Source organism: Pleurodeles waltl, chromosome 5 (genome assembly GCF_031143425.1).
Source record: "Pleurodeles waltl isolate 20211129_DDA chromosome 5, aPleWal1.hap1.20221129, whole genome shotgun sequence".
Lineage (NCBI taxonomy): Eukaryota > Metazoa > Chordata > Amphibia > Caudata > Salamandridae > Pleurodeles > Pleurodeles waltl.
Genome location: NC_090444.1, coordinates 364,057,425 through 364,079,981, shown reverse-complemented (window position 1 = coordinate 364,079,981; position 22,557 = coordinate 364,057,425). Strand labels below are relative to the sequence as shown.

At 42.8% G+C, this 22,557-nt stretch overlaps 1 protein-coding gene across 1 annotated transcript in view; it reads left to right on the top strand.

The window, feature by feature from the left end:
• Positions 1-22,557, top strand: part of SPTLC3 (serine palmitoyltransferase long chain base subunit 3) — a 437,878-nt gene that overhangs the window by 366,448 nt on the left and 48,873 nt on the right. Inside the window, exon 10 of the mRNA XM_069234110.1 lies at positions 10,699-10,834. Within this exon, the coding sequence (XP_069090211.1) occupies positions 10,699-10,834 (136 nt within the window). The remainder of the gene's footprint in view (positions 1-10,698; positions 10,835-22,557) is intronic.

Here is a 22,557-nt window from a genome sequence, read left to right as displayed (position 1 = left end):
CTGGCAAAAATCCTTGCAAACCGCTTACAACCGATACTCACTTTACTGGTTCTCCTGGACCAATCTGGCTTTGTCCCATCTCGCTCCACTGCACATAACGTGCGTATCATCTTTGCTACATCAGCAGAGCCCGCTATAAAAGTGGCAGACGGTTTATTAGAGGTGGCTAAAGCTTTTGGTTCCGTCGCATGGGAGTGTATGTTCACTGAATTACCTGAATGGCCATGCCGGGGGAGTTCCTCTGCTGGGTCCGCCTTTTATATATTATGCCAACGGCATGGGTGCACATAAATAAGCATACCTCAGATGGATTCCCAATAGGCAGGGGCACACGGCAGGGGTGTCCATTGTTGCCCCTGCTGTTATCTTTACCTTAGAACCCCTGGCCTGCAACATTTGACAGACACATGTCGGCGCGACACTGAGGTTTAGCTTGAGACCAATAGACATCTGATTATATGCTGACGACATGGTGTTGTATGTACGAGATCCCTCGGTGCATCTCTCGCCGGTAATCCTGGAATACATCAGATTTGAACATTACCCTGGGCTCTGCATCAACTGGTGCAAGTCCATTATATTTCCACTTACACGGAACAACCTGCAATGTCTCATTGAATTCCCGTTGAAGTGGGACACTGACCCGGTTAAATACCTTGGGATTTGGATCCACAGGGATCCTGAATTGATGATCCGTCATAAATATGGTACAGCATTTCACAATTGGAAGAGCAGCTATCACTCTGAACATGCCTACCACTGTACCTGGCAGATAAAATAGTAATATTAAAGATGGAGGTTTCTGTATCTGTTTGTCAATGTTCCGATAATCCTATCCAGGCTCTTTTTCAGTAGACTTTGGTCCCTACTGCTGACTCTGGTGTGGGCAGGGAAGCAGCCCAGGATCAGCTGGAATATTCTCACCCTGCCATATGACAGGGGAGTATTTAATGCTCCTGACTTATATCTCTATTATTTATGTGCGCAGGCTCATTTTGCACACTATTGGAATGTGGCGCATGAGTATATACCACATGCTGCGGTGGAGCATGACACTGCTGATCCCGTGCCTAGTACTGCATCAGTGGGAGGGAATTCTACACATAGAGATTCATGCTATATGCTCCACTACACATGCCTGGCAGCTGCTAGGGCGCTTGGAGGGGAAACTTCCATTATATGCTCTTGCGCACCCCCATCACCCGGTGCTTTCACCCACACAGGACAGGAGAGCACAGCACTTAAACTGCTTCATCGGGCTGGGTTAAAGACTATGGGAGATGCTTACCCCAGTGACACATTTGTGAATCTAGATGACTTAACTACCACACAGCCATGCACCTCACTTTTCCAGCTGATTTATTACAGGCTTAGAACTGCTATGAGTTACATTGATCCCCAGTTCCCTAAGGTCCCACCCACACTTAATGCTCTACAGGTGTTGCTCGTGAGTGTCACGCAACACCACTTAATAATCAAGCTATATGTTGCAGCACCAGCAGACAGGCTGCTGACCACGGATAGGGCTTTGGGGACTTGGAGTGAAGCACTGTGGAGAGAAATAGGAGTTACAGAATGGTCTTTCTGCTGTGCACAGTAACACACACTCACTGCAATCTAAGAGTGATCCACTTTGTTTCTTTATCAACTGTATTATACCCCTGTGAAGCTTCGAAGATGTGGGTTGTGTGGTGATGCCCATTGTACACGCTGTGGAGAGGGTGAAGCTTATTTCCTGCACATAGCCTGGCACTTTAAGGCTGTATCTGAGTTTTGGAGACATCACAGAGGCTCTTACAGAAATGGTAATGGGGCAAATAATTTGTGATCCGATGGTACGTTTGCTGGGACTGATTCAGAGTCTTCAACCAGCTAACCGCCGATTTGTATCCTTGCTAATGGCAAAGCACACAGTGGCTCTTCACTCGCGTGGCAGGACTAAACCGACTAAGAAGCGTTGATTGCACCATATGACATATTGTAAGACTCAACTAGAATTATATGCGGAGGAGTTGCCTAAAGAGTTGAGGCTGAACGAGATATGGGGGCCCTTAATAACATATCTACTAGAGCAGTGGTTCCCAACCTGTGGTCCAGGGACCCATGGGGTTCCGCAAAGCCTCCTCAGGGGGTCCGTGACTTCTTAGAAAATTAAATACTATTAACAGATGAGGTCCCCAGCTTTCAGTAATGAGTCAGTGGGGGTCCCCGGATTCCAATAATGATTCAGTGGGGGGCCCCGGGTTCCAGTCAAAAGGTTGGAAACCACTGTCCCAGAGCACACAGATGTAGAAAGCTGAGGGAGAGAATATGACCCACCCAGATGTAGTAAAACCTGATGTGGGACATTAAATATGTAATGTATGTGCATTGTGGAAGTGACATATTGCTCAGTGCAATTAGAATCGATGGATGGGGGGATGATAGGTAGGTGCATGATTGAGTTGATGTTTTTACTGGCTCATTATACATGTCGTTTGTACATTTGAACCTGACAAAAAACCAAATGAAGAACACAGATCAGGCTAACATTCTACTGTCCATCGCTTCCCACCCTTGGTAATGTTTTGCTCCACATCCTTCTTCCATGTCGCCTATAGCTGATTCTGGGCATTGACGATCCATACCCCTAATCGATATACTTTCAAAAGAAGCCCTTTTGATCTGGACAGTCAACATGTCCCTCCCTCAAATTCTGTCAATTCTCTGATGCACCTCCCCCAAGCCCCTTTTTCCGTTTATAAAGAACATTACCGAAACTGGTAATACTGCAGTCCGTTTGTTTCTATCTCTTTGAACTTTGGTTTGCACAAATCAAAGAGTTTAATAAAGATGTTCTGAAACAGATCTTTGACTGTTTTAATAACTCTCTCAACCTAACTCCCTACCATCTGTCAAATAATTATCTTTCGAGGACAAGTGTTCACTAAGGGTTCAAGTGAATTGGGAGCAAGGGTGATGGATCGCCAGTCCTTCTCTATTCTTCCATCCCAACTACAAAGGTACAGTCTAATATTAGGGTTTATGGTAGCCTGGCATGGCCTGTGTTGCTTTCTATCCCATATAATGCCACTTTACGATATTTTTCAATAGTGCTTCAATGAATATACATTTTTTTCTTAGCTGTCTACGACATCTACCCCGCAACCACTTTGGATTGGATGTTGTATATTATCTTATACGTCTGAGGAAACCTTTCCGCACACTTTGAGAACCATAAGAATACACTTTGCTACTCTAGTTTTCCCCATGCAAATGTCATGAATGCCGATAGTAGTTGATAAAATGCCCTAAAAGTCACCAGTATTGGGAGAGTCTGAAAAAAAACGAAAGTAACGTGGCATAATCACCATATTTAAAGTTGCTATCCTCCCGAACCAGAATATACCCAGCCCCTTCCTCCTACTCAGATTTTCTAATTTATGGTGGGTATTTTGTTGGTCTGCCCCCTAGTCAATTAGATCTCTATGTAATGCAGGCTTTTCTTTACCTACCCTTCCCTCTACTTTGGCCCATTCTTCCATTGATATATTTGTACAAAGCCCTATACTTTTTTTTAAAGACTACTAGTTTTATCCACTACTGCCACAATTGTTTAAATTGGTTTCCTCAATGCCAGTAGGATGTCATTCACAAATAGATTCATTTCATGTTCCTCGCCCTCATAATGTAAGCCTCTCTATGTTGCTGTTTCTCCTAATCATAGGCACGAGTGGTTCTGCCACCCAGACGAAGAGGAGAAAGTAGGCACCTCTCTTTCATTCCTCGCCTCGTGAAGCGAGCCATAACACTGCCACTGATGAAAATCCTAGCAATTGGCCTTAGGTAATTGGACATCAACCACTTACGCATCTCCGGTTTATAACATCAGATGCTTTCTTCATGTCCAGGGAGGCCAGTACTGCCAATTCTCCCTGGCGCTGCGCTGAGTACATTATGTGGGTTATTTCCTTGTGGCATTACATGCTTGTGTTCCTTCAGTAAATGTACTAGGTCTGGCTCGACCAGGAACAGAAGGTTTTTTATCAAGTTTGGAGACCAGAAGCTTTATGAACAATTTGGCACCTTAGTCTATCAAGGCTATGGAGCTATAATCTATGTGCAGTTCTCTACATCTTTCCCTGGTTTGGGAATCATAATTGCTACTTTGGACATGTTAGAAGTAATAATTTGGGTATCTCAAAAGGAGCTGAATAATTTCTCTAACATGCATAATAGTGTCTCTGCCATCTTCTTATAAAATAGCCCCAAAGCTTACCCAGCTATGTTAACTCTGTGATCTAATGACCTGCCTTACTTCTCCTTTAGCGATGGGGCCCACAATTTAATTCCTTAGGTAGGGAAGTATCTCAGTTAGCTGACCATGTCGAAGTATGCATCCGCTCTGTCCTGTGTACTATTTTGGTATCAAAGAACTTGCTGAAAAGGAAAAGCTTTCCCTTAATGTTTTTTTTCCTCCCCTCTTCATTGTACCCTTGGTGAAGTATTGCACAGTAATTTCCTAGATCTCATCCCAGCCTGTTATTTATAGAGAAGGTGGATTTCTTGAAGTGCATTTCAAAGCTCATGCTTAGGAGGTGTCTGCACCCATTTATTAGGCTATTCAGCAGTTTCACATTCAAGGATACTCTACACTCTATTTTGCCGAATCAGTGTTGTAGACGCCCCCAACACATTGATTGAATATCTATAGTCTATTTAGTGTTTCATTTCCATCCCTTTGTGGCTCCAGGTGCCTCTTCTACAACCCTTTCCACTGTACTCCAATCATCCACCTATTCAGGGGTCATGTGGAAACTATACCTGTGCTTCCTTCAGATTCATAAGATTGACACCTCAGTCTGCTTCCTCCAGTTTCTCCCAGCAAACATACTCTATCTCTTATAGTCAGATGGATAATAAAACATAACTTTTTCCTTTTCTCTCAGAGTATCTGCTTAGCCTGGATGCTATGAATCCATTACAAGCCTATCACATTCCCTTCCCATCAAGGAATGAGACAGAAGCCTTCATCATATTCTCTAGCTTCTCTATCTGCTACACCACATCAAAGTTCTGTCACACAAGAGTGCTGTTTTCTTCTGTGTCCCTGATTAACCTATTGCCAAGACCTTTGTATTTGTTGAACCATATTATCATCTTTGCCTTGCTCTCCTTCAGGAGTGAACATGTGGAGTAAAGCCCTGTCCACTTTCACTTTCCTTGCAATGTATGGTTTTCCATCATATCAAAGGATGGATAGAATGGAAGAACCATCAGTATCTAATATTCTTTGCGTTAAGTTTGTAAGTTAAATCTTTCATCATCTTTTATCAACCTCAGTGTGGTCTGGACACATTCTGTTGGAAAATAATTTTGTGGCCCTGAAATTCAAAATATTTATAGCTCCTAAAAGTACTCCTAATGTGTTCCTTTTGGGGTAAATAGTGAAGTTTAACAAGTTTGTCCCTTAGTAATTCTGATTCCATTTCACTTCTTTCACCTCTTTGCTTTCTTTCTGTTTGGATTGTAGTTGTTGTGTTCCCCTTCAATTGAGCAACAAACGGGTATTCAGATTATCTTTCCCAGCTGACACACCCTGCATCCTCTGGTGCAAAACTGACACTATTGTTTACTTTTCTAGATCACTTTTCTAGATCTTCCCACTTGTCTTCCAATAGTGTAATGCATTTATCCATCGCTTGTTGATTTTGACTTGTATTTCTTTGACAGTTAGCGTTATATCCTCTATTGCTGCTTCCCTAATTTGAATTATTTTTCATGTTGTACGCACTTCGTTATATGTTTCTCTAATAGCTTGATTTAGCCCCTTTTCCATAGCTACTGTTAGATCTGAAATCCTCCTCAGTATACATTTTATGAGATTCTAGTTGGTGAAGAAGGATCTTGTGCCAACTACTTCATCCATATTGTCCTAAATACGCAATGTGCACTTTTCAACCATTGTAAACTTTTGAGATTTCTTCTGTAGGTGATAAGGCTTGAGTCCCCTTGCTAGTCACTTTTTCCCCTTCATGTTCTGCTAAACCCAAGATAATTGCTACTATCAGTTGAAGATGTTCCCCTACAGAGGTACTGCTTACCTTTAGCCCTTTGCCTTGTTGCTTATAGGAAGTGTCACAAAACACCCTGTCAGTATGATGAGGGAGCTTTTAGTCCATTCTAGTCTGTTTTTCCCCTCTGCAGTGAGCCTCCGTGAGGGCATCTCTTGGAGTCAGTCGATATATTTATTGACATTTGGATCTTCTGGCTTCTTCACCTAACTGCCTCATTTGGGGCCTCTTGCATTCTGCAGTCCTTAAATTATCACATATTTACGGGACACCAAAGATGTCCTCAACCTCATTGAATCCATTAACTCTGAAGGTGATGTCCGTGCATTGATTACTATGGATGTTGAAGCACTATATACTAACATCCCTCAACAGGCTACCTTGTCAGTAGTAGAATCAGCTCTCCTAACAACCGACTTGACACTGACCAGCCCGGTACATTTCATTATGCACTGCGCCAGTTTAGCATTGAAAGAGAACTTCTTTAAGTTTGAAGATTCATTGTTCCACCAGACTCGAGGTACATCAATGGGTAGTACCTTTGCTCCAAGCCTAGCATGTCTCTACATGTATGATTTCGAGAAACGATTCATACTTCCTACCACCAATCCTTACTTTCATCAGATTAAACTGTGGCGTCGATATATTGACGATATCCTGGTCATTTGGCAAGGCCCCATCGAGAAAATAATGTATTTCACAACATGGGTCAATAACCTTGATCCTTATCTGAACTTCACCTCCTCTGTCTCTTCCACCAATATTACCTTCCTGGATTTGGTCATCAATATTGACAGGGGCATATTAACCACATACACACATCACAAAACTACAGATCGGAACAGTCTACTGCTTTACGACAGTTACCATCCGAAAGCACTAAGAGATAATCTCCCATTTGGTCAATTTTTACGGTTACGCCGTAATTGTAGTAATATTCGCTCATTTGACACACAAGCCACAGAACTTAAACACAAACTATATGACCGACATTACCCTGTTAAGGTGGTTAACACGGCCTACAAACGTGCTAAATATAGTGATAGGGGCCAACTACTACAAACAGCACCAAAACGTGGAGAGAATAAACTTAACTGTGTTACTACTTTCACACCTTTGTCTAATACAGTCAAGAAAATTATCAACAAGAGATGGGAGATCCTCCGCAGTGGGGGTGAGAGCATCCCTAAACCACTATTTGCCTTTAGAAGGACCACTAACCTGAGAGACTTACTGATACATACCAGGCCTAGACCTCGCGAGGTAACTAGCAAACAAAGCACTCTTTGGGAACTACCGCCAGTGACTGGTCATTTTCCTTGTGGGAATTGAAATGTGTGCCCTCTAACCAAACGACTAGACTCATTGGAACTTGTTCTAGTTGGCCACTGGGAATTACGTAGACACACTAATTGTAACACTCGCAACTGTGTGTACTTGATAACATGCCCCTGTGGCCTTCAATATGTAGGGATGACCACTAGAGCAGTCAAACTAAGAATCAATGAACACCGCAGCAACATTCGGTGTGGACGTGCTTCAACTAAACTAAGCATCCACTATATTGAAGCACAACATAGTCCGGATGACATGTGGTGGATTATACTACAGACCTGCCCACAAAAAGACGTTGCGTCTCTTTTTGAACTAGAACAACGATGGGTTTTCAAGCTCGGTACCCACCGTAGTGGACTTAATGACGATATCCCTTGGATTAATGTCTCCCCTTGAATAAATAGTACTGAGAAATTGATAAGACAGCTGTTTCTCCATATGACCATAACTATATACGATGGCCTTTTTACCTTCCTAAATGGTTGTCTCGTACCCAATGTGTTCCAAGACATGACCTTTTGGGTAACTTACACAACAATGAGTAGATCATATATATATACATTTTCTATTGGGTCTACTATTCCCCCTGTTTGACTCAAGTGTTACTATGGAACCTCTACCTGCTTCTATGCAGTGAAATAACTTTTCCAACATGGCCGCAACTTATCTATAGGGACTTAACTTTTAGTACTTTACTGGACAGATACGAGTAATACTTCTAACATGGCCGCCAGTTTTTCCTTAAACGCTACCAACAGAGCGTTTTACGCTCGTGTACTCCGCACGACGAACGTCGGTGCCGAGACACACGAACGTTGCGTAGCAACGCGTACTGAACGCGATTCCTACGTCGTCCTCCTTTTTAATCCCCTCACTACCGCGCTCCCCCGTCTTTCCGGGAGCGCGACGAAGGGGTAGGTGGTACTGCCGTCTACATGGTCCAAACAAGTAAGTGTTGTGCCTGTGCCATCTGTGTGAAAGACTCGTTGCTTCACAATACTTACGTGTAGCGTTTAACCGACTAAGATGTCGCTTATACCCAGGCGAGTGATTCTTATTCATGGGACTTTTACAGGCAATCTCATATGGATAAACGAGACTCTTTACTTATTATTTAACCATATGTGTCCCTCCCAGACATGGTTCCTTAACACAGAGTTGATTTATGAACCTGATTACCATGATGATCTTCACCTTGGATGTATATCAATGACAACTGCCTGCAATCTGTTTTACACAATACTCTTTTTAGATCAACGACTAATCACTTATTAGTGTGGTTTCCTCTCCTATATAAACTTTTCTCCCCACTTTCTTGGTGACGCATATACGAGGGTATAATTATATACATGATATCCGGAGTGAGATTAGTTTTTTCATGACTTGACATTCTGTTTTTGTCTTTTGTTCCTTTACCTGCTAACTAGAGCCTTGGGGACCAGGTATATGGTCCGCGTTATCCCATGAAGCCCTGTCTCAGTGTAGGAGGGTAAGCATATTTCGTTCACCACACCAACACGGGTGTATGAATGTTTATCACAAATCACCGTGTGCCACACACATTGAATGCCCACACATTCAAGTGCTACTCTTGAAATGTTGAGTTGGACTTTTGTTAATTTTATATTCTTTCTTAAAAACCTCTATACTTTTATAGGGCGACGAATAGGAACGAAAGACTGGGTCATAATGGACTCATGTAAGTGACTGGTGATAATTATACTCCTCCCCTTTCTGATTATCAGTTGACAGAGGCAAGAGTCACTCTAGTTTATTTGTAGAGAAGCATCATGTCTTGTAACTAGGTCCTGAAGAAGCGTCGCTGGATCCTGTGGGACCTCATAGACGCGAAACATGTCGACCCATTGTTGAGGTGGGTCTTGTAATACCTTGACTTCCTCGTTATGTATAATACAGTCTGAGAGTAGTCGAGCATTATATCGACTCTACCCTCCTGTTTACCGTTTTAATCTTGTCCAAGACCCCACATTAATAAAAGGCTTTGAGTAGGGTTCTTGAGCCAATTTTAATTTTTCCATCTTAGTTTTTGCTCTCTCTTTCTCCTTCACCGATTTGTGGGAAAGGCTGGCATCATCAAAAAGATCTCCGGCAAAGAGCCCCCCGAAAGGGTGGTGCCCGCCAGACATTGCAGCGCCAGTCTGGCGAGGAGCTGGTCCAATGATGAAGCATGACACCTAACTAGGTGTGTGAGGACTCTTGCTTCTACTTAATGGGATCCTTTTTGACTCTCCCTGTCGTTTCCTTGCTTTCTAGGAACAGTGTATCACATTATAAATAACCGTTATTGGAGGACATACACTGGACCTCATAACCCTCCGAATCCCCTTATTTTTTGATGTCCTTAAATTATCCCCTTAACCTCACACTTCACCTCCTCTGCGTGTCTTATGCATTCTAATGTCTAATGCTTTTGCAGATGACTATGCATCCTCCAAGTCTTGAAATCACATGCAAATGCTCTGAAAGCCTCAGGTATGATTTGCTGATATTTAGGCACAGGCCAAACACTGACTCACTCTTGACACCAGTGTTTGCTGTGCAATGATTGCCATTTTCTTTTTTCAGCAGGGGATGCCACTTCCATACATCTACTCCTCTTTCCAACCTGTAGACAGGCATTTCCCCACCTAAACTGCATGCAGCACTATTTAATTAGGTGCTGCAGTGCAGGCACTGAAATGTCTGTTGGTAGGAACAATGCAGCCCAAGGTCAGCATATTCTCAAATGCTGTGAATATCCCTAAAAAGTCCTGAGTACTACCCTTTAACCCCACAGAATTTGGGAAATAAACTAAATATACATGTACGGTAATCTCGAGGGGAAACCCATCTCATGAAAAGGTATGAGGAAACGTTTTTCCAAGTGGTGCAATTTTACCAAAGACCTGAGTGAATCGGTTCCTTCTAGGGCATCACTGGAGTGAACTCCCTGTGGTTATGCTTGGGTAATGTAGCTCGGCATTTAATATCACTCTACCCCAGGTACAGGGCATGTATATCCCTCTCTGCAATTTATTACTTCTGCAACTGTGTCCCAGTACCAGATGGTAATCGCATAAAGTTGTATTTTTATTTTTTACTCTGAATATAATTAGTATATTCATGAACCTATTACATTATTTAAGAAACTTAAATGTCATAATGTTCCTGCACATGTTTTAAATAAATACATTTGTTCATGTATCCTTACATGTTTATGCTTTCTAGAATTCTCCTTTGGCTGGCTCTGTATTATTGTAATGCGTATATTTATAAGACCTACTTTTATTGACAAAAGTTTTCTTTCTAGGCATTGAAAGAGTACGACAACTTGCAGAAAACACCAAATACTTCAGGCAGAAGCTGAATTCAATGGGCTTCATTATTTATGGCAATGAGGATTCTCCAGTTGTTCCTCTACTCATGTACATGCCTGGCAAAGTGGGGTAAGCGTGCAGCCTGTTTCTTGCTACCTTTCCAATGCAGTTTGAGAAGTTTTGGAAAGGTAAATTATGTTAAATCATTGCAATGTACAGGTGCTTACCTTATTTACTATGTTTTTGTTTAGCAAACATACAATAAACTGTTGCAGTCTAGTTGCCCCAGGACACTTCTGTTAGCTCATAGCAAGCTTTACTCCAGCAGTGAGAACCCTCGGATTCTAGCAGAGATGGTAGTTAGAATATTTTCAAATGGTTTGTAAGACTGAAAAGAGTATGACTAATCGGAAAAACTAGCTTTTAAAACTTTGCCACTAGCAATGAGAGAGGTTTTTCATATCCAGGCGCACCAGAAATTACAGCACCAGTGAACTTCATTATCTTTGACCGTTATGACCATTCAGAAACAAGTGCAGAGTTTTATGCTACAAGTGAGTTATGTGGTTGCACTGAAAGGGGTTTTGGGAAAACTTGAATTACCAATATTCTAGTGAAAAGATGCTACTAGGTTTTCATTCAAAAGAAACCATTTTTATCTTGGAGATGTTAAAGGCATTTCGCAATGATGAATGTCAATAGCCTGATGCTTTACTGTTAGCTTGTGAAGCTGAGGAGGAACCACAGTAAAACAGAAATGTGTGATGTGGTGATCAGTTGGAGGGGGGTATCCTAGCTAGTATGCAAGTGTCAGAAGGAACTGGTTTATTCTGATGGCTACACCTTCACACAGGTATGTCACCTTATGAATTATCCCTCTAGGCTTCAGACTTGTCCAGAAAGCTTTTTCCCCAGCATACGTTCTACAGTGCCACTGGGTGGTGTCTGCCACAATTCAGGCTCTGTTCGTGAGGGCATTAGAATATATTTGGCGTCAACTGGTGCGCTTGCATTAGTTCCCCTTGTGTCGCACCAAATGGATGCAAATCTGAAAGGCTCTCTTGGTTTTTCATTGGCAAGACATATATCCCCTCCAAAACTTTCAGTCCAAGTCTTTGCAAATATGGCGAAGATAATGTCCCTTCCAGATTCACATGACTACTGCTGGGAGGAAGATCTCTCAAAAGATTTTTCTACAGAAAAGTCTCATAGGAAGAACAGTTTTCTTCTTCCCTGAGAAAAGGTTCCTGGGAGCATTGCAGTCTTCATCCTAGTTTCTCACACAAAACTCTTCCTTATTGTTGTCGAAGTTCCTGGCATTGAAAAAGATTAAGGGGGTCATTCTGACCCTGGCAGTCCAAGACCGCCAGGGCCACGAATGACGGAAGCACTGCCAACAGGCTGGCGGTGCTTCCCAGCCCATTCTGGGTCCGTCGGTTTCCCGCCGGATTTCCCCCGGCTGGGCGAATCCGCCAGGGCAGTGCTGCAAGCAGCGCTGCCCAGGGGATTCTGACCCCCTTCCCGCCAGCCTGTTTCTGGCGGTTTTCACCGCCAGGAAGAGGCTGGCGGGAACGGGTGTCCTGGGGCCCCTGGGGGCCCCTGCACTGCCCATGCCACTGGGATGCCCGCCGGGGTCAGAATGACCCCCTAAATGTTTTTTCGTGTCTATCAGCAGACCCCGGCTTGCAATACTGAATTCGTTCAGGATGGTTCTTATAAAGATTGGGCCACCAGAGCATGTTTCTGCAGATTTGGTGGCTCCAACCTTGAAACATCCTGATGCTACACCTCCATGGACTTGGACCTAAAAATAAGTCAACAACAGAGATGGCTACAGACTACAATGCTGCTCTGAAAGCCATAACATTAGAACACAACCAAGTGGCAATGTTATTCTCTTGGCAGAGCACTTATCTAGGTCTCATATTTGCTTGGATGCTGCAAACATTTGGCTGTCTGCAATACCCTCACAATGCCTGATACAGATTATGACCGTGCAGAGGATGTTGATTTAGCAGCCGATAACCTCCTTCCCAACTAAAAGTGATGCTGGCTTATATCTAGACTTACAAAATGGAGTGCCCTATACAATTTACAAGTAAAGATATAATTTAAATCAAAAAGATCTGAGAAATTATGCAAAATGTATGTACCTAGATATTTAATGGAACACGAAAGATGGAAATGATCCTGCATATCCAAAGGAAGAATATTATTGGTGGCATTAAAAAGCAGAGTTTCCGATTTAGCATGGTTGATCCTATATTCCCTCCCCTCCCAGATATGAAAATATCTTTATTTTTTCAGTAGCCCTATAGATATTTGCGGTCTCTGCTGACAGAAATAAGATCATATCATCTGCAAACAATTTCAGTTTTGGTGCCAGCGGAACGGGAGCGAGAATAGAATTATCTTGAAGTAGTGCCACTGCTAGCAATTCAATAAACAGCGCAAAAAGGACGGGAGTGATGGGACATCCTTGACACGTGCCGCAATGGATTTGTAGAGTTCCAGCAATGCGTGTATTAACGAAAATATTGGCTTGGGCCTTAGAATAAAGATTTCTGACTACTTGGAGAAACCGTTTTGGAAAGTTAAACTTTGCTAAGATCCTGAAAAGCACCTCCCATTGGACTAGATCAAAGGCTTTCTTTGCGTCTACCATCATAATGGCAGCCTGTTTAATATTGTGGGAATAATAATCAGTCACCTGGATAAGAAAGTTAGTGTTTGTCGCTAGCAGCCTACCTGGCAGAAAGTCACATTGGTCTTTGTGAATTAGGTCTTGTGCTACTATGGCCAGTCTTTGTGCCAGGATCTTTGCTAAAAGTTTATAATCCGAGTTAAGTAGGAAAATCAGGACGATATGAATCAGGTTGTTGAGGTGGCCTATCTTTTTTAAAAAAAAGCTAATAACAATGGCCCTTGTAAAAGATGCGGGACCCAGCTAATTGATCTACACAAAAACTTTGTAGGCTTCAGCTGGGAGGCCATCTCCCCCACCCACGCCTTCCCATTCGATGAGGATATCATTGCCTCCTTAACTTCAATAAGTGTAAAAGGAGAAACAAGATTTGCCCTCAATGTCTCATCTAATACTGGAAAATTCAATGCATCGAGATATTGCGTAGTCTTCTGGGTATTGGTTGTAAGAGAGGAAGTATAGATATTTCAATAATGAGATAGAAAAACCCTTTCGGTAGCTTCAGAGTGATTGACGAGACTATCTTGTCATACATCGAATATACTGTTAATAGTCTCTTTGTTGGATTTTATCTTTTTCACTGTGCCGGCCAGAAATTTACCCACATGTTCACTTTCTTCATAGCATCTCTGAGAGCTTGTATTTTGATTGACTATCTAGAAAGATAGAAAATAGTCCTTTAGCGTAGCCTGAGCCTCCCTCAATCTTGTGGCTTCCTCTGGATTATGTGAGGTCTGCAGGGCTCTTTGTGCTTGAATACACACCTGCTGAAGCTCTTCTACCTTTTGTTTAGCAGCCTTGACCATATAAGCTTTGTTGGATATTGTTTCTCCTCTTATGTGAGCCTTAAGAGCTTCCCAAATGGGGAATATGGAAGCAGAATCTTTATTAGTTTAAAAATAATCGGTAACCAAGGTCTTAAAGGTCTGTACCCATTCTTCCTCTATTAAAAGGGATTTATCAAGGCACCAACGTGGGTGAGCATGTATCTCACCAAGCAAGACGATACTAGCCTGAGGTACTGCGTGATCCGAAAAGGGATTTGCATGAACATCGGTGCCACTCCTTGTAAGAAAGAACAAGACTAGTATAAAATCGATTCTAGAAGCTCTATTATATATTTTTTGAGAAGCCGGTGTATTCATACTCTTGAGGATGGTCGACCCTCCATGCATCTACTAGCGCTAAATCAGACATAATCTTGCCTAGCCACCAGAAGACACTAGGCTTAGAAACTAGTTTTCTAGTTAGAGCGGTAGAGGTCATTTCAAAGGAAATTGACCTTGCCGAAAGGCGTTTATCCTTGGGGTAGCAGGCCTGGGAGAGCAATTAGGGGGTACTTTTATACCCCCAGATTTTGTACCCGAAATTCATCATACCAATGATATAATGGTCAGGAGGAATGGAGATACCCAGATAGAGCCTAGGTCCCCATCCAGAGTAAATCTGACACCAGTAAGCCAGACACCTATTGTAAAATGGAAAAAATGGTGTAGAAGGGGGACTGATAGTAACCTGGGCCCTATCATGCCTGAAAACACTGTGCCCACTGATTGGAAGGATTTCACATCCCTCCTTGATAACCTCCTTAAGCCAATCAATGATAAATTGGACAAATTGGTAGGGGAGATGAGAAAAATCCTGGCAATTTCTCAGACGCTCTCCCTACTAATGGTTTCATCCAACCCCCTGAAACTTGTGGCTCAGAATACTACCCACAATGAGTTAGGTCCTACAAATATATCACAGGGCACAGATACAATAGATCTGACAGAAACTGTATTGAGCATTGGATCTAGGGCCTCTGTACAAGGGCAAGCAAGGGAGGCCCAAAAAATAGACCCACCTAGTGGAGGGCATACAGTCACTAAGAAGAGATCCCTGGGACTCGCTCCAGTTTCCCCACGACCTACACATAATCCTCAAGTATCTGAACAATCAACCCTCAGAAGCTAGGGTCTGGCCACCTACCTTTGAAAGAAGAATTGCCTACTGTTAACCTACCACCAGAGTGCTGCCCTTATGTTGTTATTATGGCCAATGTTCCCCCACTACGGCCTGATCAGAGTGAACATCAGGGAGCCTTAAAGTACAAGGTTATACATCGGCTGGTGCAGAACAATTTATTTACAATGGATCATGGCCATCAGATAATCCTAACTCGGAGAGTAGGTTGGGTGGGCCCCCTAGTAAAAGATGGCAGGGTGATTTGTATAATTATTAATTTTAGAAATCCTCGGCTGGTGTGGGACATCTTGTTTAAGGCCTCTTTTCGCCCCCAAGATAGAAATATCCCAGAATTGCTCCCGCTGGGTGTATTCTACAGACACTTGCAATCAGTGCAGACTGCTTCTAGGCACTTGCATTAATATGCAGACATGGATTTCCTCTGTACATCCAGGCTTTGAATGCGCTGATTATTTACACTTTACCTCCCCATTACTTCTAAGTAACAAATACCAGGCATTAAATTCACTGGCTGATAATGACTGACTGCCATACAAGGGTCATGTAGATAGCAAGACAACAGGGTCTTCCTCTGAGGGTACTTTCAACCGCACAGTGGTCACGAGTTCCAACAATTAACCTCTAGTACAACAGGGTACTGATGGTATATTCTCTGGGGATACTATTAACAACAATGATGGGGAATTGATAGAAGTAGCCCAAAAAACAATCACCCTCGGAAAGGAAGGTACGGGGACTCATGTGCCTCTTGATTATTTTAATGGGCACCATTTCTTTGCAACATGGAATGTACAGGGCATACGTGGTAAATTTGAGACAGAAGAGTGGTGCTCAATAGCAAGTTAGATGTGCTCTTTATACAAGAAACTTGGTGTGTTTCATTAGTCTGTGTGCACAGATTTACCTCTCACTTCCTGCCAGCTATACCATCTCAATCTGGGAGGGCAAAGGGGGGAGGGGTCTTGGTGGTTATTTCTAACAAACTCCCTGTAGTTGTCAAAAACACCTATTTGGAATCCGCTTACTTCCAATTGTTGTGGATAAAGAATATGGTTGATGTGGTCCTAATTAATTATTATAATAACGTCTTCGACTCCACCCGCTTCAGGGTTGTTCACACCCTGGATCAAAGTTTACACAAGTTCTTACGCCCTAATTGTTCTAACTCTATCATACTATGGGCCGGTGATTTTAATATACAGCCTTGCTCCTGGACACTATCCCAGTCCTGTGGGCTTAACACCCCTGATGGGGCAGGGTTTGATCACTTTTGCCACAATGAGTATGGGGGGGGCTCTTAACCTGATGCTGTCCACATTTGATCTAACACTACTGGAATGTAAGCTTGGAGACAATGGCAAGATAATTCCAACTCATAGGGGCGCCAACTCATCTTCCGCTATAGACAAATTATTGTGTCCTCCTTCGCACAAAATGGCTGTGATAAACCCTGTACAGGATTGGTCCTTAGTGATCATGATCCAATTATTCTTCCAACTACCTTTTTGGGGGGTCACAGGATCTGTTTTTTACTACTCCTAATCAGGTTGTGACCTATAGAAGAAATGTGTTGAGACGGAAATGGGAAGATATTGAGCCTGCTGCCTTTCTGCGGAAGGTCATATGTGGCTGTTCGCAAGAAATTGGCTACTGTTTACAGGGAGATATTGAACCACCATGGCTATTAGGATGTTTCAGCATAATTACTGTATGCATTCAGGGGCTTCTGACCCATTCCCCTCAAAACAGGTGGATGAAACATAATGAGGGGTGGTTTAACCAAAGGCAGGAGGAATCTAAAATTAGCCCTTCAGACCATACCCAGAGAGTCGACAGTAATCATATCACTCTGAGGTGAATATAAGAAGGCTCAAGAACAAAGGAAGAAAGAACTAAGGGAAGAGGCATGGTATAAACTAGCCCTGGCAACGTAAACCAACAATGTTAAATTGTTTTGGGAAACAATTAATGCCCCCTTCTTCCTTTCAGAATGGACGCCACCAGACCTGGGATCTAGCGTAGCCTGTGCAGCATGGGTGGCCAGCTACTCAGAAGTCTTAAGGAAGGGACTGGGACAGCAGACCCAATTGGACAGCTTGAGCTGGGGCCCTCCAATTATTCACAGATCACAATGGATGAGGTTTATTCTGCCATCTTAGCCAGTGCTGAGGGTAAGACCCCAGGCCCTGATGGGGTACCAGTGGACGTCTATAAACATAACACCAATTTTTGGGTACCAATTCTGACCAGACTATTTCATATGGCTGTATCTGGGGATATTCCAGTGTCATGCCGATATACAAGAAGGGAGATAAAGCTGACCCCAAAAACTGTTGCCCAGTATCATTATTGGATTCTTCCCTGAAAACTTTCAGTAGAATCATTTTGGCACAACTAAATGACTGAGCTTTGGAAAATAACATCCTCATCCTGTCCCCTGTAGAGTTTGGTTTTAGGAAAGGATTAAGCACCAAAGACCAATGTGTTAACCTAGACTTAGTAATAGGGAAGTACACTGAGGCTAAAAAAAAAAAGATGTGCTATATCTATGTTTTGCAGAACTCAGTAGTGCCTTCGACCTAGGCGAACATCCCCTTCTATGGCCTACACTGTTAGACATGGGTGTCCCAAGGTATATCATTAACTTTTGGTTCTCCTATATAGAGATATGGCATGTAAAGTTTGCTTTGGCCAACTGGGAGAATGCACCACCCCCTTCAAGTTAGGAAGAGGCATTCAACAAGGTTGTGTCCTTACCCCGTTATTGTTCTTCCTATTCATTAATGGGGTATGTACTCATCTGCAGGGTTTACGGGTAGATCCCCCATATGTGGCTGGTCGCCCTGTGCCTGCACTACTTTATGCGGATGATGTTGTCTTGATTTCTAGAACACCAGTGGGGCTGCAGAAGTTGATGTGCGGCTTTGAACAGTTCATGTCATCAAGGGGTATGATTATTAACAAATCTAAAACATTTACTACAGTGTGTGGTTAGAGAGTAAAGAAATGTAGGAGTTTTTATATCCAGAACACGGAAATTAGTACTGTCAATTGTTTTAATTACCTGGGCGTACTGTTCTCCAGAAATGGGGAGATGACCAGCAGGTCAGTTCAGGTAGGAACAAGCTACGAAGAAACTCAGGAGCTATATTTAGATTTGCCAGTATACTGGGAAGTCGTCCCATAGGTACTATGTTGAACATCTATAGGGCCAGAGTTGTTTCCACAGTAGCGTATGGTACAGGAGTGTGGGGATATAAAAAAAAGCCCACCCCTACAACTAGAGGAGAACTGTTTTCTTAAACGTATGTTATGTTTACCTACCTCAGCCTCCAACTGGATTACACACCAAGAGATGGGCTTACAATATTTGAAAGATGTACTACAGGTGAGACCTTTGCTTTTATGGCACAGCATTTGGTCTAAGGAAGCCACTGTTTTTTCAAAGGAACTCATTTTAGACTGCATGAAAGTAGATAAAGCCATGGGTATTCCAAGGCTAGCCTTTATCGACTCTTCTCTTAAATCTGTTTTTAATAGATCTATAAATCCTAATCCAGAGGATGTGTTGTCACTATCAAAAAATGTTTTAAGGACACATTTATGCAATATAAGGCGGATGATAGAATGCCAATTGAATCTACTAAAACCACTGTTGGCATTTACATGTCCTACTAACTGGATGCAAGTAGGCATGGCTACCTTTCTATAGTCACCAATATGCAGCATCGGTTTGTTCTAACTAGACTAATATGGGGAATTGCGCATCACCTAGTAGCATTTCCCCAAATCACGCACTGCCCGCATGGGACGGACAGCTAATTGCCCCTGCGATGGACTTAGCAAACAAAGTACTCTGCATTTTGTTCTATTTTGCAAATTCTATGAACATCTTAGAACCTTCTACCCCAAGCTGCTTTTTAATGAACTCAATATGAGAACACATCTGGATGCAATGGAATTCTTACTAGCCTTAAGCTCCTTGAACGTGTGTGATAGGTGGCACATTATATTCTAAAAGCCATACAAGTTAGAAAAAGCCTTATTTTATTCTAGAAAACCTGATTATACAGAACCATTCAATTGCTGTAATTGGTGCCTGAATGCAGATGATGATTCATATATTTGTATGTGTTTTTATACATTTTATGAGTATTTGGTTTATTGTTATGGTTATCGTTGCTCTTTTACTGTTTTATGTGCTTTTATGGCTTACTGCTGGTATAGCCGAAGCCGAATAAAGAATATGACTGACTGACCCTAGGCTTATTTTGTTCTTATGAGAAGTGTCCATCTGGGTATCAGGAATAACATTGAGATCTCCACCAATAATAAAAAGGCCGGGCGGTGTACTCGGCTCCTTGTAGAGACCCTGTAGGGGGCTTGGATAATCTTCTATTAGACCGTAGAAACTTGCAAACTGGATATGATCATTTGAGATAAGAGTGCTGACTATCACCCATCGTGCCTGTGGGTCTCTATGAATCTGACAGATTTTCTCAGAGAATTCCTGAGACACCATTATGGTCACCCCTTGGACCGCAGCATTAGCTGATGCATAGTAAGCATGTGCAATAAATTTATGAAGTTTTGGCTGGTTACCTTTACTTTTTAAGTGCATTTCCTGCAAAAGAAAAATCTGTGATTGCGAAGCCGTAAGCCAATTGAGAATAGCAGCAAAATTTACATGATGAATGGCACCGTTTACATTATATGAAATAACACTTAGCTGCTTCCCATCCCCCCTCGAGCTTGAGTTGTTGTTGTTCCAGTTCTGACTGGACTTGGGAGATTGCAGACTCCTGTTGCTTTTTACCATCCTCCAGATCAGCTCAGCTTGAGATACCTGTGTAGAAAGATGAGCTAGGTGAGCAGGTGACCATTTAACTGGCTAAGTTGATCCTAGGTTTCCTTATGCGCCTCCTCCTGAGATAATTATATTGCCCGGAGTTCCTCTAAGATCTGACCCACCATACCCTCCATTGTGGAGACAACAGTTGCCCCACCCAGAGACTTGGCCGATGTGTGTGGGGAGGAGCAGAGAGCCAGCGGGAAGTTGTTTTCATTAGAAGTTTTAGTTTAGTTTTATGCATTTGTAAAGCGCGTAGCTACCCTAGGGCATCCCAGCGCTAGCGGTATAGACAACTCCTGGAGACAAAAAGAGAATCAGAAAAAGTTAACTGCAGAAAAGAATAGTTTTTAGCTTCTTCCTGAAAAGCCGCTCTGAGGGCTCATGGTGAAGCTCGGAGGGGAGCGCATTCCAAAGGCGGGCAGCCTTAATGGAAAAAGAGTTGCCTCCCCAGGCTCTCTTGAACCGAGATATATAGACATGCCGGGAGGAAGATGATCTCAGACTTCTAGTAGGAGCGTATAAAAGGATCCCTTTCCTGAAGAAAAGCGGACCTTTATCGTGTAAAGCCCTGTGGACAATGCACAGAGCCTTAAAATGAATACGCTGCTTGATGGGAAGCCAGTGAAGTGTCACAAAGGCCGGTTTCACAGAAAGGTGTCTAGGCAAATTAGTGAGGAGCCTGGCAGTGCAGAATGCAGCAATTTTCAGCTTCTTTATCTTTAGAGATTAGCAGAGGATGAATCCCCAGTGCTGGAGAGGGATACCACTAGCTAGGTATCATCGGCATAAGTGACCATAGAAAGATTATGAGGGGTAATCACTTTAGCCAACGGTGATAGATAAATATTAAAAAGAGTCAGACTCAGGGAGGAGCCCTGAGGGACTCCACATGTCAGCGGAAAAGTGTTAGAAAGGAAGGCACGATCCAAAACTTGGAAGGATCTTCCTATAAGAAAGGAGGAGAGCCAGGACAAAGCTGCGCCTCCTATCCCCATCTCAGAAAGTCTGCAGCAGAGAAGGCTATGATCCACTGTGTCGAATGCTGCACTGAGATCAAGTAAAATAATGGCTGTGTGGCCAGCTTGATCCAGAAGTTGACGGACAGACTCGGTCACTGTAAGGAGGGCCGACTCGCTGCTGTGTAGAGCTCTGAAACCCATTTGGGTAGGATGTAGGAGCTCGTGGCTCTCAAGATAACTGGTTAATTGATGATTCACATGTTTCTCCAAAATCCTAGCTGAGATGGGGAGAAGGGCAATCAGTCTATCATTTTCCAACAAAGAGGGGTCCAACTTGGGCTTTTGTAAAAGGGGCTTAATAATGGCATGCTTAAAGGATTGAGGGAGAGAACCTAAAGATAGAGAAAGGTTTAGTATTTTTGTGAGTGGAGGGACAATGATATCTGAAGCCTGCAAAAGAATGAATGGAGGAGCAGGGTCTAGGGGTGAACCAGATGTTGAGAAGCAAATTGGCTGTTAAAACATTTGTAAGGGGTAGAAAAGCAGTCCATGGAATCCCTGAAGGAAAGGAATCCGTAGCCTGATTATTAGGGGGCTCCTGAGGGGAAAAGGAAGGAAACCCAGAATATATCTTAATGATTTTATCCTGAAAATGAGATGCCAGTCGGTTGCTGTGATTAATGGATGCCTCTATAGAAGGAGCAGGCATGGGGGTTATGGTGAGTTCTTTAAAAATATGAAAGATTTCATTCTGTGAACAAGAGAAGTTTTCTATTTTAGCGCCATAATAGGAAGACTGAGCTGCTTTAATATTCTGGTGGTAGAGTCTAATGGATTGCCTATACATTTCTTTGGCCGAGGGACTGTAATTCTTTCTGCAGATTCTTTCTAGCTTTTTACAGTTCTTTCTCAAATCTAGTAAAAAAGGCGAGAACCAGGGTTTAGCCTTATGGGATGATTTTTTTATTCTAGATTTAATAGGCAGAATAGAATCCAGCGAAGAAGAACTCCACTTATCCAATGAATCTGCAGCAGTTGAAGCGGAAAAGTTAATGATAAGAGAAGCCCGAAGAGCATATTGCCATTCACTAGGGATCAACTTCGACCAAATACGTCCAGACGTTATAGGACCTGGTTGTAGATCCCGCGGGCATTATAACCCCTTCGCTGCCAGGCCTTTTCACCCTCCTGTGCCGAGCCTTTTTTTGGCTATTTCGGGCAGTTCGTGCTTAGGCCCTCATAACTTTTTGTTCACATAAGCTACCCACACCAAATTTGTGTCCTTTTTTTCCAACATCCTAGGGATTCTAGAGGTACCCAGACTTTGTGGGTTCCCCTGAAGGAGGCCAAGAAATTAGCCAAAATATAG